The sequence below is a fragment of the Heloderma suspectum genome, chromosome 3 (assembly GCF_057233095.1).
Source record: "Heloderma suspectum isolate Gila_16-S chromosome 3, 16-S_ref, whole genome shotgun sequence".
Classification (NCBI taxonomy): Eukaryota; Metazoa; Chordata; class Lepidosauria; order Squamata; family Helodermatidae; genus Heloderma; species Heloderma suspectum.
Window position 1 is genome coordinate 323,256,716 of NC_139460.1, and position 24,847 is coordinate 323,281,562.

The 24,847-nt window shown below is 50.3% G+C and overlaps 2 protein-coding genes across 2 annotated transcripts in view; one reads left to right on the forward strand and one right to left on the reverse strand.

Moving 5' to 3' along the window:
• Positions 1-4,924, forward strand: part of ECEL1 (endothelin converting enzyme like 1) — a 67,262-nt gene extending 62,338 nt beyond the window's left edge. Inside the window, exons 15-18 of the mRNA XM_084847706.1 lie at positions 28-93; positions 682-777; positions 1,877-1,953; positions 2,955-4,924. Coding sequence (XP_084703832.1) covers positions 28-93; positions 682-777; positions 1,877-1,953; positions 2,955-3,054 — 339 coding nt within the window. The 3' untranslated portion in view covers positions 3,055-4,924. The remainder of the gene's footprint in view (positions 1-27; positions 94-681; positions 778-1,876; positions 1,954-2,954) is intronic.
• Positions 3,295-24,573, reverse strand: LOC146351735 (intestinal-type alkaline phosphatase-like). The gene is made up of 11 exons (XM_084847707.1): positions 24,448-24,573; positions 19,537-19,653; positions 16,485-16,600; positions 15,296-15,470; positions 13,380-13,552; positions 12,141-12,275; positions 10,863-10,935; positions 10,213-10,347; positions 9,660-9,851; positions 8,599-8,715; positions 3,295-5,642 (listed from the first exon to the last, which is right to left on the reverse strand). Exons 1-11 carry the CDS (start codon positions 24,506-24,508, stop codon positions 5,374-5,376), a joined length of 1,563 nt encoding a protein of 520 aa, XP_084703833.1. The 5' UTR covers positions 24,509-24,573; the 3' UTR covers positions 3,295-5,373.
• Positions 24,574-24,847: the final 274 nt, after the last annotated feature.

Consider the following 24,847-nt stretch of genomic DNA (forward strand, 5'->3'; position numbering starts at 1 on the left):
TGACTTTTTCTCCTCTCCTCCTTGCAGGTGAATGGGAAGCACACACTTGGGGAGAACATTGCAGATATGGGGGGACTTAAACTGGCTTACTATGTAAGTACCTTTGGAGGGCAGCACATCCCACAGCCCCCAGGCTGACAGAGAAGCCTCAGCACCCAGGGACCCTGGGGCAGCGTGCTTCTGCCTCGCTAAGGACGACCCTTCCATCTCAGGCCACAGTCTCCTGCTCCCGAGACTGGGTTTTTGCATTTGCCTGGTGGTGTAGGGGACCTTTCCTCAACCTGGTGCCCTCCAGATGTGTTGGACCACAACTCCAATCTAGCCGCCCTGGCTGGGAATGATGGGAGCTGTAGTTCAACTTATCTGGAGGGCACCAGGTTGGGGAAGGCCGGTGTAGGGGCTGCAGCCACACCTTTCTGTGCAGCAGGGATAACGCGAGAAGGGTAGAACCAGGTGGGAGGAGCCCCACGGACGCTGGGGTGCCTGTCCGTGCGTTACGAGAGCGAGAGGGGCAGTGGAGACTGTTGGCTCTGAGGTCAGTGGGGCGAAGCACCTTGGAGAGCTCCTTTAGAGTCCTGACTGGTTCTGATGGGAGCCCAGAGCGGATCTACCACACCACTGACCTCAGAGCCACCAGCCTGCACTGGGGAACCAGCCACTGAAGCTGACTCTCTCTTGCAGGCCTATCAGAAGTGGGTGAGGGAGCATGGCCCTGAAAACCCGCTCCTCTGGCTCAAATACACCCACGAGCAACTGTTCTTCATCGCTTTCGCCCAGGTAATGCCACTGTGCTTGGGAAACCTCTTGTTGGGGCCCTCTGGGGTTTGAATCCAAAAGGCTGGAGCAAAAGGCTGCTCTCCAGTCTCTCACGACCGAGACATCTCCAAAGCATTCACAACATGACACAGAGCATGCAGCAATTCTCCCCAACCGGGCGCCCTCCAGATGTGTTGCACTACAAACCCCATCATTCCCTGCCACCACACCCATGCCTGTTGGCCATTCTGGTTGGGGGTTATGGGAGTTGTAGTCCAACACACCTCGAGGTCACCCGGTTGTGGGAAGCTAAGATATAGCAATGAATTTCTGGCACTGTGGGTGTGTGTGTGTTTCACAGTGAATCCAAACCCAACGCAAAGATGCCCATTTGGTTCAACTTTCATCCATTACGCAACGAATGCCATGAGGAATGGCTGGGTATTGTTATCCCATTTGTGGTGGGAGGGACTTAACTTTTATTTTCCCAGAATGTCCCAGATGTAACGTTGTTCTGTGCCATTTCAGTGGGTGGGTGAAATGGTGGCTTCTCGTCAAAAAATGGCTGTCTACAGTGGTGGCCAGCATTTCCTTCCTATATGCCCCAAAATAACACGGTTGGGGCATTCTGGGGAAATAAAGTGGCCACCATCCAAACTCAGTGCTGCTGCTGCTGCTGCCGCCACAGGCAGCAGAAAACAGCAAAGTAAAATAATTTTTAGAAGAAGCAAAGATGAGTGTATTAGAAATGAACATGATTTTAAGGAATTAAATGATTTTAATGTAATGAAGCAAAAATGCATGGAATAGTGAACTGAGAAAAAAATGTATTGATCGCCCTGTCCGGCCCTTCTAACTTTCTTCAGAGATCCTTGCAATAACTGCGAGGCTGTGCAAACAAAAGGGAGTATTTGGGCGGTTGTGGGGAGGGGTTGGGGTGGGCTGCCCCGCCCTTGAGAGCCACTACGGCACAGTGTGCTGAGCCACGGGCCGTGGACTGGACAGCCTCGGGTTCAAGGAACCAGCCTTGTGTAGCTGTGGGCTGGCCAGCCGGCCACCCACACCCCTCCATCCAACAAACCCTGACCTACTTCTGGGGTTCTTCTCCTTCTCCCTGCAGAACTGGTGCATCAAGCGGCGCTCACAGTCCATCTACCTGCAGGTGCTGACAGACAAACATGCCCCCGAACACTACAGGTACCTGAGGGGAGGTGCAGGTGGAGGGGATGGAACTGGGCTTGACTGCTTTGGGCTTCAACAACAGGGACCCGCTCTTACAAGGAGCATCACTGCAGGAAGTGCCATACTGTTGGGAGAACCCATCCACCCCTGGGGAGGGGAGCTGCACGGGATAAGAACCAGGAGAGCCCCATGTCACATCTCTCTTTGGCACCACAAGTTCAGGTGGGCCTCGTGGTCTCCAATCCAGCAGCAGCAAGGCTCCGATTTTCCTCTGAAGCCATGCCAAGGGGGACATCCCATGCCATTACTCCCAGGGAGACCTTGGCCACACTGCTCTGAGTGCGTGAGCATTAGAAAAATAACGCCACCTCCTTAGGGATGAAATGCCCCCAAATCATCTAATTGACTTGTGGGTGTTTTGCTTTAGTTCACCGGCTCACCTTAATCCTGCATTCTCTTAACCACACAGCGCATGTTTAGCCCCAGTTATACTGAACCAAAATAAAGTTTTATTCGAAAGTACAGCAACATGGAACAAGACAGCCTTTCTCAATATGGCCCCCTCCAGATAGGTTGGACTACAACTCCCAGCATGACTAGGGGAAGGTTGCTGAAGGGGGCAAGGAGGCACTTATGGGCTGAAATGGTCTTCCTAGATCCCAGCAGTCTGAAAGGTCGGGAATAAAAGATGGATTAAGCAAATTATAAATACGACATCCAGGAGGCTGCTAGGAACTGCTGAGGCCATTCCATCAAACCCATTTCCGCAGCCAGGGTGCAGCCACAGAACACGAGAGGAACGAGGGAAGAGTGAATTTGAGTATATGCAAAGTGCCTTCTTCTCTTGCCCCTCAGCCTCAACAGCAGGAGTCAGTCCTTCCTAAGCCGAAGACACTTCTTACAGGCAGGCCTGGGAAGACCCAGGAACTCTCTTGTTTTACAAAAGGAGCCCTGCCTGGCTTTCCTCACTACAATTATAGTATTCCTATGCCTCTCTTTCTCTCTGTGTCTTGCAGGGTCCTGGGCAGCGTCTCTCAGTTCGAGGAGTTTGGCCGCGTCTTCCACTGTCCTAAGAACTCACCCATGAACCCAGCTCACAAATGCTCTGTCTGGTGAAATGCCCCTTCCCCCACCCCTCCACTCCACCACTGGCCCAAAGGAGAGAGATGAGGGGAACCAGCCCTGCCCTTCCAAGGTGGTCCTATTCTGGCCCTGTTCTCAGGGAGGGACACACACACTGACACACCTGCAGACAGGGCCCAAGCATCACTTTGGGCGGCCCAGTACAAACTTGTAACGTGGGCTCCCTCCCACACACAAAACCAAGATCCCTTCCCCATTCATATACAATCTCATGAGTCATGAAAGAAACGTTTGTTTTAAATCTGAAATTATATTTTCTACATTTCTGTAACGGCACACCCTTTTTGCTATTTTTATTTATCCTTACATCTGGCCTGAAGAAAGCCCGACGAAGCTTGCTGACGTATTTTGTAACTTTTTGGTTGGCCCTAATATTAGCCTGTTGATATTTTGATTTTTATAATTCTGGCACATCAACGCAGCTGCAAACATTTTATAAATAGACCAATTTGCTTCAAAGCGTTATTTTTCTGGCCTTTTTCATTTCAAAATCATGAATTACCTTCCCTTATAGCCAATATGGTGGTGGGCATATGTGAACCAGACATTTATTCACATATGTTTGGGGCCTGTAAATCGTATCAGCAGCATTGGCTCCCACTGGCCCCGGGATCAATATCCCCAATTTTTATGGTGGTTTGTCCCACCTAGCACCTGCCCCTCGCTCTGGCCTGTGCCCAAGGGACTCTGGGACTGGTAGTCCTTGACAGAGCAGGTCACACAGGGAAGCACAAATCTCTCTGTCCCTCAAATGACAAACTCTCATTTACCTGCACAGGCAGTACGCTCACTCTGTCCTAGGGAAGGGCCAGCAACTCCCTGTTCGCAACGTGGCTTGTTCTGCTCTAACACTGCTTCCAATGGCCTTCACAAATCTCTCAAGATCTGAACAACAGGTATGTCAACATAGGGAAATAAGTTTCCATAAATATCCTCAAGCAAGGTCTACCATTTAGCCTTATCTCCCCCCCCCCCGCCCCCAGTAATGCGGTTGCAATGTTCCACCCCTGGATCCCGGCCACAGTAAGTGTATCTCCCTCCTGCTCGTGCTTGGGCCCTGCCTGCAGGCAAAGCGCTGACTCCCAAGAGCTGTTTTGGGGACTGGCTCCTCTAGGATTTGTTGTCCCCCGCCCCGCCCTGCCCTGCCCTGCCCAACCTGGCACAGACCGCAGCACACACCAGGGCCTTTATTTGCAGGAGGACAGTCAAACAGAGGTGCCACCACTGGAGCACACCCCCAAACGAGGCCCAGCTGTTACCGCTAAGCCAGAGGTGGCAATTTAAGGCCAGTGTCTTCAGGCATTCCTAAAAGATGGCGCCACAGACAAAGGCAGAGAGAATTGCCTGCAAAACTCCCTCAAAATTCAAAATGCCCAGTTTCCAGACCTGCCTTTCTCTCCCAGCATATCTCCAAATAATGCCTGGCACCATTAAGTTTTATCTGGGCCTTCTCGGAAATGGGCAGAGACAGTGCCCCCGACATGGGGTCAGCTGTGGCTTGCGGTGTGGGGGGGGAGGTAGAGAGCTTGATTCTTGCCCCATACTGCCCACCCAGGGGGCCTATGGCCCAGCTGGCCGTCTTCCCCTGAGCTGAAGCACCACCAGCACCGGGCAGCGACACAGGGATGCTCTGGAAGACGACAAAGGCCTGATCAGATTGTGCCTGACCCCACCCCTGCCTCCTAACTCCCCCCCACACACACACACACACACTGCTGGCTCGCAGGTGGCTCTGCCCGGGCAGTTGGGCTCTGTGGTCCTTTGTACAGAAATGTTGCGCTGTATTTTTCTGCTGCTGATTATATGGAATTAAAAAGGCCAGAGCTGTTTTGTCTGCATGGGCAAATGGGCGTCATTCATTAACTGGGCTTAATTAACCAGCCCCTCCCAAGGGCTTGGGGCACGTACCATCCTGCCCTAATTACACTACAGCACTCCTGTCCCTCAAAACACAGTTTGAATGACAATCTCTCTTGTGTCGCTTCCAAGATGCTGGGGCTCTGGTGTTGGAATCCTCTTCCCGTGGAGACCAGCCAAGTTAGAGGGGTGGCCATTCAAGTTAGAGGGGTGGCCACGCGGTGCTGATCTGTGCCTAGGTGGTGACCGATGACAGGTGACAGAACAAGCTGGGAGGCATGCTCTGATACGGCTTGCAACAAGGTGGGAGGCAGCTGGTTTTGGCTCAGAAGTTAACATTTTGAAGGAGTTGTTCCACGTGGTGCTGGAGGGGGAAGCGCCATCCGGATTCCAGGAGGAGCGGGGGGGATGTTTCCTGAGTTGTCCTGGGGAGGCTTAACAGCCCAAAAGGAGCATGGAGGCCAGGAGGAGGACCGCAAAAGAGGGATGGGCAGAGCTGGCAGAGTTAGAATTGTACGGGAGGCCGCAGTCCTGGTACGGAGCCAAACAGGCGGCGTACGCCATGACGTGCGCGATGTACGTCTGCTCCTGCACCCCATGGAAGAGGTGAGCCATGGGGCCCTTGGCCATGATAGCCACGTCCTCGCCCCCATGGGTTTCCGAGAGGAGGGGCACAGCAGCTTGCTGGTGGTAGGTGTCGGCCTCTGGAGGGAGGAGAGGGTAGGAAAGGGAGAAACACGGAGTCGTCACTGCCGCCATGCGCCCCGAGCCTCCACTGCCGTGTTCCAGGTTACCTCTGTGCGCTGCGTGTGCCGCCCAGCCTGAACTGAGCATGGTCTGTGGGGGCCGCCCCTTTCAACTGCGCCAACCCCATCACAGATGAGTTGACCACAGCAGGGGCACCTTCCATCTCCTTGGCCTACCTCTCTCACCCTCTTTTCTAGTCATCTCCCTGGTGCTAACCATTCCATCCACCTTAGTCACAGGACTGTACACCTCCCTGGATATTGACCCATGGCTGTGCGTCTCTCTTATATTATTTATTATTAAATTTATTAATCGCCCATCTGGCTGGTCACCCAGCCACTCTGGGCGATGTACAACATACAATAAAACAGTTTAAAACAATAAAATTCTACCATAAAAACATTTTCTAAAATACCCTAACCTACCTCAAATGCCTGCCTGAACAACCACGTTTTTAATGCACGACGGAAGCTCATTGAAGAGGGGGCATGACGGAGTTCCCTAGGGAGGGAGTTCCACAGAGTGGGGGCCACCACAGAAAAGGCCCTCTCCCTCATCCCCACCAGCCTAGCTGTCCTGGCTGATGGGACAGAGAGAAGGCCATCCGAGGCTGATCTTGTTAAGCGGCCTGTCTGGTGCTGCTGGAGGCGCTCCTTAAGATAGGCTGGGCCGGAACCATATAGGGTTTTAAAGGTCAAAACCAACACCTTGAATTTGGCCCGGAAAACAACTGGTAACCAGTGCAACTCCTTCAGCACTGGAGTGATGTGATCTCGACGGCAGCTGCCTTTAATCAGGTGAGCCGCCGCGTTCTGTACCAGCTGCAGTTTCCGAACCGTCTTCAAGGGTAACCCCACGTAGAGCGCATTACAGTAGTCTAAACGAGAGGAGACCAGGGCATGTACTACCGATGGGAGCAGATGGTCGGGAAGGAAGGGGCGCAGCCGCCGTATCAGATGGAGTTGATACAGCGCTGTCCGGCTCACAGCTGACACCTGAGCCTCTTTTAACCCCACCCCTGAGTTGATCGCTACACCTGCTCCTTCCCAATTCTGCTTCTCTCTTGAAGGGTGCAATCCCATGCATGTTTAGACAGAAGAAAGGCCTACAGCTCCCAGCATGCTGCAGCCATGCTGGGAGCTGTAGTCCTACTTTTCTGCCTAAACGTGCATAGGATTGCACATTAAGGGTGCTCCTAGACAGACAGCTACCCATCAAAACTCAAAGGGGAGCTCTTCCATCATTTCCTTCTTCACAGATTTTAAGTGGAAAGAAAAAAAGATGGAAGAAGTGGTGGGAAAAGATGGGAGGCTTACAAGTGGAAGACAACGTCATCTGGACACCTGGTTGAGTCTTGTGGCACCTGAAAAGGCTAACAAATTTTTTCTGGTATAAGATTCTGTGAACTATCTCCCACTTTATATACAGTATATGGTGGGGTGCTGGGGTGGGAGGGGAGAGAATTACCTAGTTTGTGTTATCAGCACTAACTGCACTGTGAATGACCATGGTTAATAACGTGATCATCATTTTATGCATTTAATTTCCTTCTGACCTCATTATTTACAATTCTCAGCAGCATCTCATGTACCCTGTATACACCTGAAAAGTCTCTGGAACCCTCCAGGCACCTGATGAAGTGGGCTATAGTCCACAAAAGCTTATCCTGGAATAGATATGTTAGTCTTAAGGTGCCACAAGACTGTTGTTGTTTTTGCTGGCTGCAATAGATGAACACAGCTGTCCTCTGGAAACAGACCTTCATAAAATTTTGTGAATGAGGCAGGGCAGTTGCACAATAAAAGCCTTGTCTGGAAGCACCCTAAGGCCATAATTCTCAGAAAGTATCAAAATGGGCTCTCCTAGGAACCAGGGGCTAGGGGACACACATGGCTCCCATCTTGATTTTGCTTGGGGAATTCTCCTTTCCTTTCTGGACTGGGCCAACAGGCAGATGCCTGCCAGCCCTTTCCAATCATCCAGTGCCACACTCATGCCCCCGATTGTGTCAACAGATGATGGGTATGACACCATGTGTGATCATTTTTGGAAGACTAAGGGCACAATCCTATGCATGTTTAGACAGAAAAAAAAGTCTTACAACTCGCAGCATTCCCCAGCCAGCCATACTGATTGGGGAATGCTGGGAGTTGTAGGACTGTTTTCTGGCTAAACATGCATAGGAGTGCACCCTGAGGGTGCAGTCCTTTGCAAGTTTAGACAAATGTCCTACAACTCCCAGAAATGTCCAACAACTCCCAGCATCCCCCAGCCAGCCTGGCTGGCTTGGGGATGCTAGGAGTTGTAGGACATTTCTGTCTAAACATGCATAGGATTGCGCCCTAAGACATCAAAGAAGGACACAGTGTCTTCTAACTTCACTGTGACATTTCTCTATCAGAGCCCATAATATAAACCCATCCTCAGTGAAATTCACTATGACAAATTTAGGGACAAGGCACACATGATGTGAGAGGTCTGTAATGCTGATGGGGGGAAATATTTACTTTAAATCAGCGATGTGGGGGAGTTTTAAATTTTGATCAGCAGAACGGTACTAGGAGGAGGCATTTGACACGTTCCCCTGTTCTGTTTTCTGGATTTAAGTCCTGCCCTCCTGCTATTATTTCTGTGGCGGAACAAATACAGGTCCTTTGCATTATGCTTGGATTGTTTTCACTGGCAGAAGTACCACCATAACACCACCATCTGCAGCACCTCTGCTTCAGTCAACATCAGAGTCTCTGTGGCAGACTTAAAGTTTTAAAAAACCTCAACAACCGCCATGGATCATCCTATTGACTTTAGAAACCATACCACAGGAGACCCTTACCTGTGTGGCAGATTACCACTGTTGACTGTTAAGCCCCCGCTTTCTCTAGCCATCCCATCAGACCAGGCCAGCCCTCTTACCGCTCTCTTCTGCATCCACACCGGGGCGGCCCCGGTTGGTGATGTTGTAGCCCGGTCCGTTCCCGTACACGATGGATGTGTACGTTTTGTTGTCCATTGCTACTGTGGGGGCCAAGCCTGTGGAGGGAAGAGGCAGATGGTCTAGCACAGGGGTGTGCAACCTCTGGCCTGGGGGCTAAATCCAGCCTTTGGGGTTCCCCAGGAAGCCATGCCCTTCCCCTGCCCACCCCCAACCACCACTCCTTTGGTGGTTTCCTGGTTCTGCAGTTCTTACCCGTTCTGAAAGCCTCTCTTAAGGGCTTCGCTATTGGCAGCAAGGGCATTAAGCTAAAGGATGCTGGCATGTCTGGCATCTTGGCCTGCCCCTTTTGCCTTTGGTCCTTTAGCATTAAGCTAAAGGATGCTGGCATGTTTGGCATCTCGGCCCTGCCCCTTTTGCCTTTGGTCCTTTAGCATTAAGCTAAAGGATGCTGGCATGTTTGGCATCTTGGCCCTGCCCCTTTTGCCTTTGGTCCTTTAGCATTAAGCTAAAGGATGCTGGCATGTTTGGCATCTTGGCCCTGCCCCTTTTGCCTTTGGTCCCGCCCACCACTGGGATGTGGCCCCCATGAGCTTCTCTGAAATTCAGTTCGGTCCTCGGGCTAAAAGAGGCTCAACACCCTGGTCGAGAGGTGCGTGTGAAGGTGGCTTATGTAGAGTCAGACCATAGGTTCCTCGAGGCCAGTATTGTCTCCACTCGATAGCAGTGGCTGTCCAGAATCTCCAGCAGAGAACTTTCCCAGATCTGCTACACAAGATCCTTTTTCAACCGGAGATGCAGGGACTGAACCTGGGACCTTTTGCATGCAAAAAACATACTTTACCCTCTGAGCCTCTCCAGCACAGCATGAGGGTACGTCCTAATGGCACTGACGCTACCACAGTTTGCAGTTGTGACTTGAACCACAGTTCTGAAGCCCTGTGCAGGATCCCATTTAACTCTCAAGGCCCTTCCGGGAGCGAGCATCCAAGCCCACCAAGCTCCCCGCCCCCCGCCATGTGAATCAATTCCCGCCCCATACCGAAGATGGAGGTGCCCCTCAACGTGTAGCCTCCAAAGTTGAAGACGTGGGAATGGTCAGCGGACACCACGCTCAGCGTATCGTCTTCCTTGGTCAGCTCCCCTGCCCGTTGGATGGCCTTGTCGAACTCCACAGCCTCAGTTAGAGCCCGTTTGGCAACGCCGTCATGGTGTCCATGGTCGATCTTGCCTCGTGCAGAGAAAAGGGCAACTTAGACATTGTATTTGGCAAGCAGATTCTGCCACTGATTGTGGAAGCAGGGGGTTGGACTCGATGGTCTTGTAGGCCCCTTCCAACCCTACTATTCTATGATTCTATGAAGAAAACCATTCAGGGCTCCCAAAGACCAGGGCAAGGACATACAATTAACCCGCTGACCTCCCTTTGTTTGGCTCAGCTTTCCCTGTATAGTCTCCTGCTTTTACCTTCATATAAATTTATTCCCCTGCACACATGAGGACCTGGAAATGAGCTGAGAAGGAGGGAGGGGTCTACGCAGTCCTTCCAGCCAGGGTATAGGCCAGAAGAGTCCAAGAGTCCCAACCCAACTTATCTTCCACAAAGAGATAGAAGCCCTTGGGGTTGCGGCTGAGGATTTTGATCGCTGCCTCCGTCATCTCAGCCAGGGATGGGTCAGTCAGATTATTGCGATTCAGCTCATATTTCATGTCGCCAGGTTCAAAGAGACCTAGGAATACCGGGGGGGGGGCACGGAAAGAGAGAGGGAACAGCAGCTGTAAGTGCCTTCTGGGAAAACACTGGGTAGAGGCACATCAGGGTGAGAGGACTACTTGGGACGAAGACTGCATTCATAGCACCATCTGAGGGCCTGTTTATACAATCAGCACTATCGAGTGTTACAGCTTTTCTTGGAGTGTACCATTTCAGGATATGGGTGGAATGGGGAGGGGGGCTGCATGTCTGAAGATTTCCCCACAAAACCTTTCTCCACAATATGTTCATTTTCTATGTGCAGGGAGGGGTGCCCCCCCCCCCGCAGGGAAAGATTCACTTATGAAAATAAAAACCTGCAGCCTAAAGTGGTACAGTCCAGGAAGTCTTTACCACTTGATTCTCCTGCACATATAAACTGATCTTAAATGCTTTCCGAGAAAACCAGTGTCTGCGTATTGCTGCAAGACATGGTTGAGTAAGACATCCCTGGAAGCAGCTGGGAGGTAGATAGAAATTTGAACCCATTACCCATGAGTCGGGTCACGTTCAGGTCATCCGCAGCCTTCAACAGCTCTGTTCGGTTCCAGACATACTTGGTGCCCTAAAAGAAACCCAAAGACGGGTACGGTAACAGGGTGTCTACAGCTCTCCGGCTAAACAGAGCTCGCTACATTCATAGCAGAGATGTAACTCCTGTGGAAAGACATGCTGAACATAGGAAATTGCCTTATATTGAGTCAGATTTGTCCATTTAGCACAGTTTTGTTTGCTCTGATTGGGAGCGGCATTAAGAAGCATCTTAAGCGCAGGTCCTTCCTATCGCTTTTGTTTCTAGCTGTTCTTGTTAACAGGGGATGCTATGGATTGAACATGGGACCGTCTGCATGCAAAACAGGTGCTCTGCGCCCCTGAGCTATAATGCCTCCCCTGCCAGAGCATCTGACAGGGATGCTTTGACTTGGATTCCTGCATTGAGCAGGGGGTTGGACTTGATGGTCTTGTAAGCCCCTTCCAACCCTGCTATTCTATGATTCTATGATCCCTGACTGGTGGCTGTCCAGCCTCATCTTGAATGCCTCCGGTGTGGGAGAGCCCACTATCTCCTTAGGTAATGGGTTCCATTGTTGTACTGCTCTAACGATCAGGAAGTTTTTCATGATGCTTCCTGTGACTTGAACCCAGTATTCCGTGTCCTGCACTCTGGGATGATGGAGAAGAGATCCTGGCCTTCCTCTCTGGGACAGCCTTTCAAGTACTTGAAGAGCGCTATCCTGTCTCCCCTCAGTCTTCTCTTCTCAAGGCTAAACATGGCTAGTTCTTTCAATCTCTCCTCACAGGGTTTTATTTCCAGTCCCCTGATCACCTTTGTTGCCCTCCTCTGAACCCTCTCCAGTTTGTCTGCATCCTTCTTAAAGTGTGGCACCCAGAACTGGACACAGTAGTCCAGATGAGGCCTCACCAGTGCCAAGTAGAGGGGAACTAGAACTTCACGTGATTTGGAAGCTATCCTGAAGGTTACTAGAGCATGGGTCTAACCTTTCAAGTACTTGAAGAATGCTACCATATCTCCCACTGTTTGTTGATGTGGATCCGCACAGCAATTCTTGGACTCTGCTTGGGGGCGTGGTTATGGCGGCTGTCATGGTGAGAGTCTGCACGTCAGCACTCACCGCTACACCCCTGGTACAGAGCACACACTGACTGCTTCAATTCTACATGCATTGCACCCTACATCATGCAACACACCCATCATTGTGAGAGGCCCACAATTCAAAATACGAAAGCCAATTCACACGAGAAGCTTACCGAAGAGGAGTTAAGCCACTTGGCTATAAGGTCCTGTTTATCTTTGCGAATGCCTCTCTGGAGGGCGTTGGTGGGATACTCGGGGTCCAGAGTCCCTGCTGGGGTCATGTACTTCCTGCCACCCCCCAGGATCACCTGCCAGGGAAGCGTTACATCACAATAAGGATGGAATGCAGGTACGCATCAACCAACAAACAAGCGATCTTTGGCTGCATAAATCCATTATGAACGTGGGATTCACACCTGTTGCGAACAAAAGGAAAGGAAGGGCCACTGTAGGGGACCTCGGTGACTAGGAAGTCAGGTTGCCAATTGGCCAGAAAAAAACCCTGACCTGCTCCTTAACAAAGCCATGATGTGCACAATTTAAAAACACTGGTGTTGACCTTTAAAGCCCTAAAGGAGGGGTGGGTAGAAGGTACTTCAGGATCTACTGGTAGGTCTTGGAGTGATTTGCTGTAGCTTGATAAGAGTTTCCGACTCCCAGCAACAGCAACAACAAAACGACTTCTTCCTCCTAAATTAGGCTGCTGAAATGGAGGAAGTTTGGGGTAACCAGGTGTGGACGTGTTGTGAAAGGACTGTGAATTCATTTCTGTTCCAGTACTGGGGAACAAATTCCTGGGCTCAGAATATGCTCAGAGGCACCCTGTTCTTTAATTCTAAGTGTATGCCTTTTGCACCTGGCTCTAATTGGTGGAGCTTGGGGTTCTAATAAACAATACCATAGATTTGACACTCCTGCCTGAAATCTGCCCAGCCGTGCCCAAAGCAGCCTAGGACCAAGTTATCCGAGGGATGGCCTGCGCCCATAGACTTGTGATCAGCATCCAAGGTTCTGCTTTCTGTCTGTAGCAAGGATTCTGTTGGTGGGTACCAGGCAGGGAGGCTTTTCAGTGCAATTGTGGAATTCATCCCTGCTAAATCTTGATCTTTAGACAGGCTTTGAATGTTTCTTTCTCTTCTGGAAGGCTTTTTGAATTACTGACTTATACTGTTTTTATGCTGATCCATGGATTTTTACACCTGTGTGTTTTACTGCGTTTTGAGATATGAATCATGTGGTGCCTGTCAGATGTGTTGGATTACAACTCCCACCATCCCCAACAAGCATTGGGATTTATACACCCTCTTTTCAGTCAAATTCCCTGGGCAGCTATACAGCCCCCCAGGCTATCTTGAAGGGCTCATGAGACTGGATTGCAGTCTGGGGGGGTGGGGGTTGTCTCTGCAAACTACCGTGAGGTCGACGTTCTCAAGGAGTTGTTGAGAGATATCCTTGCAGCCTCTCTTAATCGCTGACGCAGGCATATCGGTATCTGAGTACCAGTTCCGGTTTACCACATGGGCGTAATTCCCAGCTGGTGACGCATGCTGGACTCGTGTGGTGGTCACGATCCCCACAGACCTGCCTGGAATGGAGGGAGACATTCAGGGAGAGGCAGAGTCTGAACAGGATGCGCTGGCAAGATCCTAATGATCCTAATAAGATCCTAATGGGAACTGAGGCTTCACAAGGGCTAAGCCAATGCCAGTTTTCCTCTCTGATCTCATATTTGGTGGAAGGAATCAGGTAGAGGACAGCACCTTTGGGCACATATAGAGTGCTTTTCCTCCACGGTTAAGGCAGCCTTTCCCAGCCTGGCGCCCTCTAGATGTGTTGGACCAAAACTCCCATAATCCCCCAGCCAGCACAGCTGGCTGGGGGATTATGGGAGTTTTAGTCCAACACATCTGGAGGGCGCCAGGTTGGGAAAGGCTGGTTTAAGGACCCAAGCTCCTTTCCATAAGCCTGGGATTATGGAGTTACAACTATGGGGGCAGACCTGAGTCCCACAATCCTTTTAATTAAGCCCTGGAAAAAATTAAGCACAATCCAAACACCTCTGAAGCTATCTGCTGGGATGTTGCCCCCAGGACACTGTGCTGCCTGAGGAAATGCCACTGTGCAAATGCCCCACGGCCGCCCACCCAGTTCAAGGTGACTTGTACCCAGAGCCAGCCAAGTTATTTCGGCCTGTGAGGCAGAAAATCCCACAAGCACCTCCCTCCATCACTGGCAGTTAAAAAAACATGACAAAGTAAATAACTAACCATTCGTTACCCTTTCCCAGGGCCACCCCTGCCATTAGGCAACGTGAGGCAGTCGCCTCAGGCGGCAGCTGCTGGGAGGTGGCAGCAAGTTGTGGGGGGAGAGAGCTGGGCGTCCTGCCCTGCACCCCCTAAGCTAGCCTGCTGCCTGCAGGGGCAGTGCGGGATGCTGTCCCCTCATCACCGTCGAAGGCTGATTCATCTCCCAGTCCAGTCGGCTTTTAACCATGCAGCAGGAGGGGCGCCATTTTGTTCTTCGACTCCAGCAGCAAAACATCTCCAGCCAGTCTTACAGGACACCCAAAATCTGCTGCTTGAGGCAGCCACCGCACTCTGCCTAATGGTAGAGTCGGGCCAGGGTGTGGCGTGAGCGTAGGGGAACTGCATGAATGGATTGAACTACCCAGAAGGCCACAAATGCGGCTACCAATGCCAACTGACTGGGCGGGGGAAACGGATTTCCTCCCGGGGCCCCTGTGTCCATGCTGTTCTTTTTAACTGTGGTAGGCCTGCCCTGGGCTACTGAGCTCTATGCCCTAGAGCCAGAGGTCTCCTCTGCCTTAAGGGTCCTGTCCTGGCACTGGAGGTAATAATAATAATAATAATAATAATAATAATAATAATAATTCTTTTTAATTCTTTCATTATATTTATATACCACCTCATAGCCAAAGCTCTCTGGGTGGTTAATAATAATAATAATAATAATAATAATAATAATTCTTTTTAATTCTTTCATTATATTTATATACCACCTCATAGCCAAAGCTCTCTGGGTGGTTAATAATAATAATAATAATAATTCCTTTTCATTCATCCATTATACTTCTATACCGCCTCATAGCCGAAGCTCTCTGGGCAGATAATAATAATAATAATAATAATAATAATAATAATTCTTTCATTCATTCATTATACTTCTATACCGCCTCATAGCCGAAGCTCTCTGGGTGGTTAATAATAATAATAATAATTCAAGATCCAGCAACCCACAAATGCTCTGCATGTGAGCAAGGCCAAAGGAGAGACCAGCGCTCCAGGGTCACCCGTCTCTTGAGACTCACCTGCCTCTTGGGCTCTCTGCAGTACAGACGTGACTTCGTTGGCCGCTGTGGTGTTGCATTGGCCATACCGGGCAGCCGCACTGAGCCCGATGGTTTGGTAGTTGCCCTTCACCCCACAGAGGTAGGCCGTGGCGGTGCCGGCGCTGTCTGGCACTTGCCGGTCCACGTTGTACGTCTGCCAGATAAAAAGAGGACTTGGCTGGGAGGAGGCCCAAAGGACGGGCTGCCCACACTCTCAGGTTGGCTGCTGGTGGGGAAGGCAGAAAGGACCCGTGCCAGTCCTGTTACTGCAGGGGTGGGGAACCTCAAACCCATGAGCCAAATTTGGCCCTCCTGGGTTTCCCAGATGGTGGTGCCCTTTCCCCTGACTGTGATTTCTTGGTTCTTGGAACGCGGCCCAGAGAGCATCTTCAAAATTGAATTCAGCCCTTAGGCTGAAAGAGGTTCCTCACCCCTGATCTATGGGGTAAGAGAAGGGCAGGCAGCCATTTCCAGTAGCCCATAACAGGCTGGGGAATGCAAGAGGAATGGCGGACACCATCATTGGCTAGGTGTTCTCTGTCATTCTACAATCACACTATGCAAACAGTTTGGATATTAATAGGGAGTGCAGGGTTGAGGACCCTGCAACTATCAGCTTTTCCTTTTTCAATGCAGTAAGTTTCTAGACCTCATAGTACTATAAAGACAGGCTTTAAAGCAGGGATGGGGAACTTCTGGCCCGTGGGTCTAATCCAGCCTGTGAAGGTTCCCATCTGGCCCCTTCCACCCCTTGACTGAGGCTTTCTGCTTCACTGTGACAACAGGCAGGGATTCAAACATGTGACATTTTTCCATGCAGAAGGACAGGGAGGGTGAACAAAGCTGCTACTGATCCCAGTACCCCGGACCCTCCCCTCTGACTGGCTGCACTGCTTCAGCATCTCAGGGAGCTGGGCCTCTCCCAGTTCTGCTCCGAGAGCCCTTTAACTCGAGATCCTGAGGACTGGGCCTGAGAGTTTTATGTCTGCACAGTGTAACTCGCTTCCACCGAACGGGGCAAGGGTGGGTGGGGCAGGCTTCGCAAGGCTGCTTGCCTTTGCTGGAGGGACAGAGCTTTCGGGGGGGGGGGGAGCTGCAGGTGGAATTCCTGGCAAGTAAACATCCAGAACTCCAGGGTCCAATATAGAAGGCAGGTCAGACTCAGCACCTTGGAAAGAGCCACGTAGGGAAAAGTGTCCATAACCAGCGGTGTTTCGGGGCCGAGATGTTTCTGCATCTGTCCCTTCAGAATGCGTGTAGCAGTGATGGTGGGAATGCCCATGCCTGCCGAGGAGACAGACGCAGTGTGAGGAAAAGGTTGCGTTGCTCAGCCCACAGGATCTGGACTTTGACTCTCCCGGCCCCCACCCCCAGCCCCCATGCATCTGCCCCCAGAGCAGCTGCCTTGCAGAGAAGGCCTTTCTCTTCTGCCTGTCTCCCATGTCTCTGTGTGTGTGTTTCTCTTCCTCTCTCTCTCTCTCTCTCTCTCTCTCTCTCTGTCTGTCTCCCTCTCTCTCTCACACACACACACACACAGAGCACCAACACGCCAGCTCAAGGCCAGGCAGGTCCTCCTGTTTTTTCAGAGCGTGAAAGGTCCAGCAATCTGTTCCCACAGCAGTCAACCGCTGGCTCAGAGGGCTTGTCGGAGGAAGGGGGACTCTCTGGCCACAGGAACAAAAAAGGCTGTTTTTTGTAGGTAGAGCAGGTAAAGCAGGTAAAGCATCTAAGAAGAGCCATGCAGGATTGGACCAAAGGGCTCTAGTCTAGCATTCTGCTCCACAGTGGCCAAGCAACTGCCTATGGGAAACCCACAAGTAGGACATGAGTGCACCAGCACCCTCCCACCCATGTTCCCCAGCAACTAGTGTATATAGGCATGCTAACTCTGACAATGGAGAGAGCATATAGCCATCAGGACTAGTAGGCACTGAAAGCCTTCTCCAGGAATTTGTCCAGTTTCCTTTAAAAACCATCCAAATTGGTGGGCATCACAACCTCTTGCAGAAGTGAATTCCATAGGTTAACCACGTGCTGTGTGAAGGAGGACTTCCCTTTATCAGTCCTGAATCTCCCATCAATAAGCTTCATGGGATGACCCCGTTGAGTTCCAGTATTATGAGAGAGGGAGAAAAATGTCTCCTTATCCCATTTCTCCACACCAGGCATAATTTTGTACACCTCTATCACGTTCCCCCTTACCCTTTCTCTAAGCTAAACAATCCCAGCTGCTGTAACCTTTCCCCTTACGGGAGCTGATCCAGTCCCCTCGATCACTTTGGTTGCCCTTTCCTGCCCTTTTTCCAGCTCTACAATCTCCTTTTTTAGGTGTGGTGACCAGAATTGCACACAGTATTCCAAGTGTGGTCGCCCAATAGATTTGTACAAGGGTGATGTCAGGGTGGACACTGAGCCCATAGAATCCCAGAGTAGTTCTGATTCTGAGGAAGAGCAGTCGCTCCTGGGAGAGCAGCGCGCTCCTCTTTCCCAGGGCCCACAGCTGACGAGATTCCTCCCACCAGCATTCCTAGATTAGAAAGCAGTCCAGGGAGTGACCGAGCAGAGATAGCAGACTTGGTGGATGCGCGACGCAGACGCAGAGAGCGGCGCCAGATGGAGGGCGCGGAAAGGAGGCGCAGTGCCTGGTTGGCGCGCAAACAACGGCTGCGCCCCGAGGACCCAAGGGAAAAGGGGAGGGACTCTCCCTAGTCCTTAAGTTCAGGGGTCTGCCAGTAATTCCCTTTCAAACGGGGACCAACTGTTCCAACTTAGGGCATAGGTACTCTGCTGCTCAGATCTAGTTGCTACCTGTAGAGTTGTTAAGTTGTAAAAGAAGAATAAAGCTTTGAAAGGAATCCCTTTGTCTGTGTCTGGACTTGGTTACTGGATTAGACTGAGAGAGGCCTCCAAGGAGCCCTTGACAGGTAGTATGATATTGTGGGGTCACGAAGAGTCGGACACGACTTGACGACTGAACAACAACAAAGTATGATATTGACAATTTTATTTTCAATTCCTTTCCTAATTATACCTAACATGGAGTTTGCCTTTTTTTTTTTTAATAGCAGCTGCACACTGGTTCGACATTTTCATTGAGCTCTCCACCACAACCTCCTAATGCATGCTCACCTCCCACTTTTGCCTCTGGACAAATAGGTGCTACAGGCATTTTTCTACTTTTTTTAATAGCCTACAAAACCTATTTGACCAGAGACAATTGTGGGGGTGAAATAAACATGTACACCGACGGAAGCAGTGCCATCTCTCTCTCTCTCTCTCTCTCTCTCTCTCAAATCTCTCTACTGATTATTGTCCTACATCACTGGCATGTAGGGGGTCACAGCCCAACCAGATCAACCCCCCTCCCTCTAGGTTCTTCACAGAACTCTTCCTCCCACCAAACCTGCAGGGGGTCCAGCTTTCATAGAGGACCCTTTATATAACCACAGTCCAAAACAAACAGGTGATCCTGCTTTCGGGACACAGCTCCCAGGGCCAGACCCGCCAGTTAACACAAGCCATTTAAAGCTGATTAAGATAACACTTTCCGGACACAGGAATCCTAGGCAAATCAACTTGTCTGCCTGTGATAGTATCAAGCCCAGGCAGGGGCTAGGGAAAAATGATGGAGGGGAGGGGTTTGCCTGAGTTGGCTGCTGAGAAGAGAAGGCTTGGGAGAAGCAGCTCCTGTGCTCTGGGCATGTTAGATTTGGGGAGGCTGAATTGATGCTTCATAGGTACTAGCAACACCTGTGTGCTTAGTTCTACACACACACACACACACACACACACACACAGGGCCAGCAGCAAGGGTTGGCCTGGTCGGGCATCTGCCGAGGGCCACACCCCAGCAAGGGCCCAGTGGCAAGAGGTCCCTGGAGCTGCTCCTCCTCTTCACCACGGCAACCTGGTTATTCGCCTGCCTCTCACTCTGGCTCCGACAACGGCGGTGGTGAGGAGCAGGAGGGGGAGGAGGTGCCACTGTCCATTTGCTCTCTGCCTGTCGAGCAAGCGAGTGGGAGCCATGCTGAGAAAGAGGAGGAGGGGCAAGCGCAGCTGGTGACCATGGCGGTGGGAAGGGGGGCTCACGGAGGCAGGGGGGCGCGGAGGCTGCCCTCCTCAAAAGCCTGGAACCGGCACCGCACGCACGCGCACACACCAGACGTCCCGCTCAAGATGTTCTGCAGAAAAGGACGCTCCGTGCCTGCCCCGCGACTCACCATCTCCCAGAAAGAGGATGAGGTTCTTGGCTTGGTGGTGCATGCGAGAGAGTCTCAGGGTTTCTTGGATGGCTTTAGAGGCCTGCTGGTTCCAGAATGCCGGATTCTCCTCTTCCACTTGAAGAACAGAGACACAGAGAGATTAAGGCTGGCAGGGCCGTAGCGTCAGCACTCCGTGGCAGGCACATCACCCTGCAAGTGGCTGGCTACGGCGGCATTACATTATCTCCTTAGATTTGGAGTCTTTCTAAATCGGGACCAGGCCGAAGGTGGGTCAGGATCTTCTGGGAGATCTCTGGGTGATTTGCAAGTAGAACTGTGAGGGGTTCTGACTCCCAGTAGTTTGACAAGAGCAAGTAAAACCAAAGGGTTAAAAAAAAAATCTCTGCCATGGCAGACATCAACCTTGTGCTGATTATCTCTTTTCCTCAGCGTTCCTCACCTGTAAAATGGGTGTATTATTTGGTTGCCTTTGACCAGGTCTTTGTGTAGCTCTACTGGCCACTTGGAATGTTTTGTATTAGAAGCCCTGATCTATAGTAATTCAGAGGTGGGTTTGCATTTGTGTGCACAGCGCATGGCTCATGGGCTGCAGCAAGGACTCTGTTGCCTTCCCCGCTGTTTCAAAGCCTGGCTTTGATTAGTGGACTTCTGGTAAAAACACAAAGTAAATCCTTCAACCCCTCGGTCCACTCACCCCTGACCTAAATGACCTTTCAGGGATTCCTTGCTCTATTGACTGTGATTGCAAAAGATTCAGGATCAGTGGGAGGCAAAAGCGGCTGAACGGGTTTCGCTAGGCAGATCCCTCTTCTGTTTGGCCAGGCTTTCCCAACCTGGTGCCCTCCAGAAGTGCTGGACTGAACTCAAATAATTCCCACCCATTGTGGCCAGTGGCGGACCCCAGGTTGGGACGCCTGGGCTGGTGTGTACTTTGAACGTTGCGGGAGACAGAGCCCGAGACCTTTGACCCATCAAAGCAATCTCTATGTTCTTAATCAGGATAATGAGGAAGAATAATGACCTTTGATAACCCCCGTCGGCACGCGAACAGTCCTTGCTGGCAAACTCAGCAGATGTCTAGATCAGGGTGATTTTTATGAAGTTCAATATTTATTGCATGATGTAGTACAGTGGTGTTAAGCCACTTTCAACTCAAGGGCCAAGTCCTATTTTGGAGACGCTCTTGGGGGCCGCATTCCAGCGGTGGGTGGGGCCGAAGCAAAAAGGGATGGGGCCAAAAATGCCAGCCTATTTTCGCTTAATGCTCTTACTGCTAGTAAGGGACGCCTTGAGAAAGGCATTTCGACTTTTTAGAGGAAAGCCTCTGATCTCAGAGGCTTCTGCATGTTCAGGGCCCTGCCGGGCTGCAGCCAGCAGAGGAATAATTGGAGAGATTTTCACCTCTCCATCCTCCTTTTAAGTGTTTTTCCTCTAGCCGGGTCTTTGCGCCCATGTAGAGGGGATGCACTGGTGGAGGATGGGCCACAGCTGGAGCAGCCATGGGATTTCTCAGATCCTGGCCTCTCCTTTCCCCTCCTGTTCCTGCCCACTGGAATGGCCCCTTTCCCCTCCCTCCAAGGCCGCATCTGCATCCTCAGCAAGCAGCCAGCGCAGTTCTTTCTGCAACCGCTGGGAGGGGATAGGGAGGGGGGTCAGCACTCAGAGTCCTCCTCCCGAGGTCATAGGAGTGTCTGCGGCCTTGGAAGGGGGACTTTGAACAAACTCATGCTCCCTGGGACACTCTCCAGGGACCATAGGACTGCTTCCATAGAAGAGGGAGGACTACACAAAAGTCAGGGGGGAAAGCATGGCCATCTGGGAAAACTAGGTTTGGCCCCTGGGCCTGCGGTTCTGTACCTGTGATTTATAGTACAGCATCAGCATGTGTGGTGCTTTTACACATGAGAAGCTTAGGAGAGGTCTCTGCCCCAATGAGCCTGCAACTTACAATTCTCCCCAAGAAGGGACAACAGGGGGGCAGGGGAGGCCAGGAGTGAGATAAACAAGAAAGGAATGTGTGATTGAAATAAATGAAACAATCTATTCTTTAGTTAGGAGAGGCAGGGTATGGATAACACAAAGAAATCCTAGAGAGAGAAGACACAGAAGTCCACTGAACAGTGGATAGCAAACTGGCGGCACATTTTAAAATGAGACTGGAAGCTTAAAGGCCACCGTTGCTGCTCCTTTGGATCAGACCAAAGGCCTGCCGAGTTCCACGTCCTCTTTTCAGTGTGGCCAACCACTCCATCTCCCACCTTGGAAGTGCCCAAACTCTTGTATAGCACAATCATTTATCATGATTGTTTTGGAAGACACTCCAGGAGGGGATGGATGGGCCAGGTTCCTTCCTTGCTGTCCCTTTTAGGCAGAAGCTGAAAATGTACTTGATTACAAGAGACTTTTCATGTGTTAATGTCCTGCTGCCGCAGCCAAGTGATTTATATCGTGATTGCTATTTTTAGATTACGCTATTTTTAGATTATATCACTTAATGTGCATTTTGCATTGACATTGCTTTTAGTTAGTTTTGGGGGGGTAGATTTCTTTTATGTTGTAAGCTGTTTTGAGTTGTCTATGAGCAGGAGTGGCTTTAATACTACTACTACTACTAAGTAAACCATCTTGCAATTTTGTCTCTTTCTCCTGACCTGAATGTATTGTTGTGGTGATACTGGGAGCTTGGACAGGAGAGGGTTAATGGAGCCAGAGGTACTGCTGGAGATTCCCTTAACAGTCCTAGCAATGTTGTCTTTTATTAGGGAGTTTGCAGGTGATCCCTCTTCATAGGAGCTAATTGTTCAATGATGGCTTCTTAATCCAGGTAAATGACCCAAGCAGGAGTTGCCCAGAGAACATAACTCCTCTTGAGCCTGCTATTTCAACCAACAGTGACTGTACAGCTAAACATATTTTTTATGATACCAAGCATACTGGAGAATTTGGGAGTCTTTAAAATATTAATTAATTAGCAAGTATTCACGCAGAAGGTGTCGAGCTGAAGTGTTCCTATCTAAGCCCCTTGGGGGAACTGTCCTCTTGGAGTCTGAAGCACCCTGCTGGCACCATATAAGCATATAAATAAATAAAATACACAGCAAAAGGGCCACTACCACAATTCCAGTCTCCAGAGAGAAGCTCCCTACACACACTCTCTTGCTCTGTTTCCTTCCCTCTGAGCCTTTGTCCAAATTGCAAACAGCTATTTTTCACACCCACTCCCCCTTTACATCTGCCCCCTCCCCTTATCTAGGCTGAAATGTGTGCCAGCTTTGATCGCACTGAGAAACATCAAAGGCACAGCAACGTGCTGAACCAAAGGTCAACCAGAAGATCCAGCGATATTTTGTCTGCCTGTGTGTGTTTTACATGCACATCATTTTTGGTTACACGTCATTTCTTATGAGCAGCACTCAGTTATTCTGTGAGTTTGTTTTCCGCTTCTAGCCCTACTTTGCGGGCACAGAACGTTGTTTAGAACTGATCAACATCTCTTAGCAAAGAGTTATTCAACCAAGATGGTTCTTGGCACCTGTCTGCTTTCTCCATAACTGGTCTCAAAAGTTGCTCTACAGGCTTTTTGATTTCAGTCTTCAGCAGCCTGGTGAATACTCCTTTATAAAAAGGAACTCTTCTTGGTCCCCAGAACCTAACAAGCCTTAAGACTTTTCTGCTGACAAACACCACCATCACACCCAGAAATGAGACCCTGTAGCATTAACCCTGCATGGGAGATAGCAGCATTTTCAGGACCCCTTGGAATAGTAAATTTTCTACCAATAACCTACATTTGGCTTCCACGGTCACTGAACTATACCAATACCCCAACCACTGGGTTCTCATTTTGGGTGCTTCCAGATGAGGCTTTTATCGTGCAATCACCTTCCCGCATTCACAGGATTTTAACCTTCCCATCCCCCCTCCCCCACCACCACACACACCATTTTTCTTTCATCTTTGTCCTTTCCACAGAAAATCAATTGAAGAGGAGAAGACAGAATAGCAGCACAATGCCTTTTACTTGTGCTAGGAGCCCTCCGTCTGGAAGAGCCCCTCATATAAAATATGTATAAACACATCACAAAACCAGGAATCATCTCATTTTTCCCACTTTAGGTGAGCCTGGCTTGAAAACCTTTAAAAATAATGTTGTTGTAATAACAAAGAAAAACAGTTATAATTTTAATTCGTTGCAGCAAGAGTAGTTTCCAGCAGAATCAATAAATACAATCAATGCTTCTTGAAAAGTGTTCTTTATTTTCTTTCATTAGCCCTGATAGTACGAAGATCTTTGAAAGAACGCTGCTTAGAGGTAGCCGCTTAGATTTAGGATGTTTTCTTTAGCTTGCAGAGGAGCTCAATTATGTTGCAAAGTGCTTGGTTGTGACTGAGGAAGATCGCCTCACAGAAAACTAAACCAGTGTTCTTATTGATAGAACTTCAGAGAGAACAGAACCTACCCGAAGATCTGACCAGCAACCTGATAATTAGAAATCTGGTCAGAAAGCAGAAGGAAAGGAAACAGCCCACCCACCCAATATCTAATGATCTCCATTCCAAGAAGGTGAAGCAGAAACAGTGAACTTTGTGCATCCTATAACAGCGCACCTTCCTCCCCGCTGCAAGGCAGAATTTAAGGGGCAGCTGCTCCTTCCCCCACCACAAATTGCATAGCACACAACAGGTAATAATTCAACTGAATCACCGGCCCCTATGAATCCCAGGGATAATAACACCCCTCCATACATCCCACCTGCCCACACCGAGGGTCTCCAGCATTTCTGGGCACTGTTCTTGTGCACCCCCTCCCCCAAGCCTGACTGCTTGTGTCAGCCTACCAGTGCGATGGATGGCAGAAACCTGGGCAGACACAACTCCCACAGTCCTGCCACCCCTTCCCAACATTACCTGGGATGATGGCGCCGGTGAATGCCAGACCCAGCAAGAGACCAAGCCCAGGAAGCCACATCACTGCAAATAAGACCGAGCTGTTTCGGGACGAGAGGGATGGAATGACAGAGCTCCGTGATTTATGAGACTAAGCCCTGAGGGACTTTGGACACCCAGATAGCTGCAACCATCATTAGCACCCAGCTCCCTCCCTTCTAGCCCCTACACAGGGCGTTCTAAAACAGCTGGCATGAGGAAGTGAGCTCTGTTCACTAACACAACGCCACGAAATCATGGCTCATGTCCAAGTGTCAGCTCCGGCAGACAACCTCCACACCAGTTTCAAGCTCCTAGTCCTCACTTTCCAAGCCCACTAAATGAGGTCTGCTCCACTGCCACTTCTCGTTGCTCTGTCCTC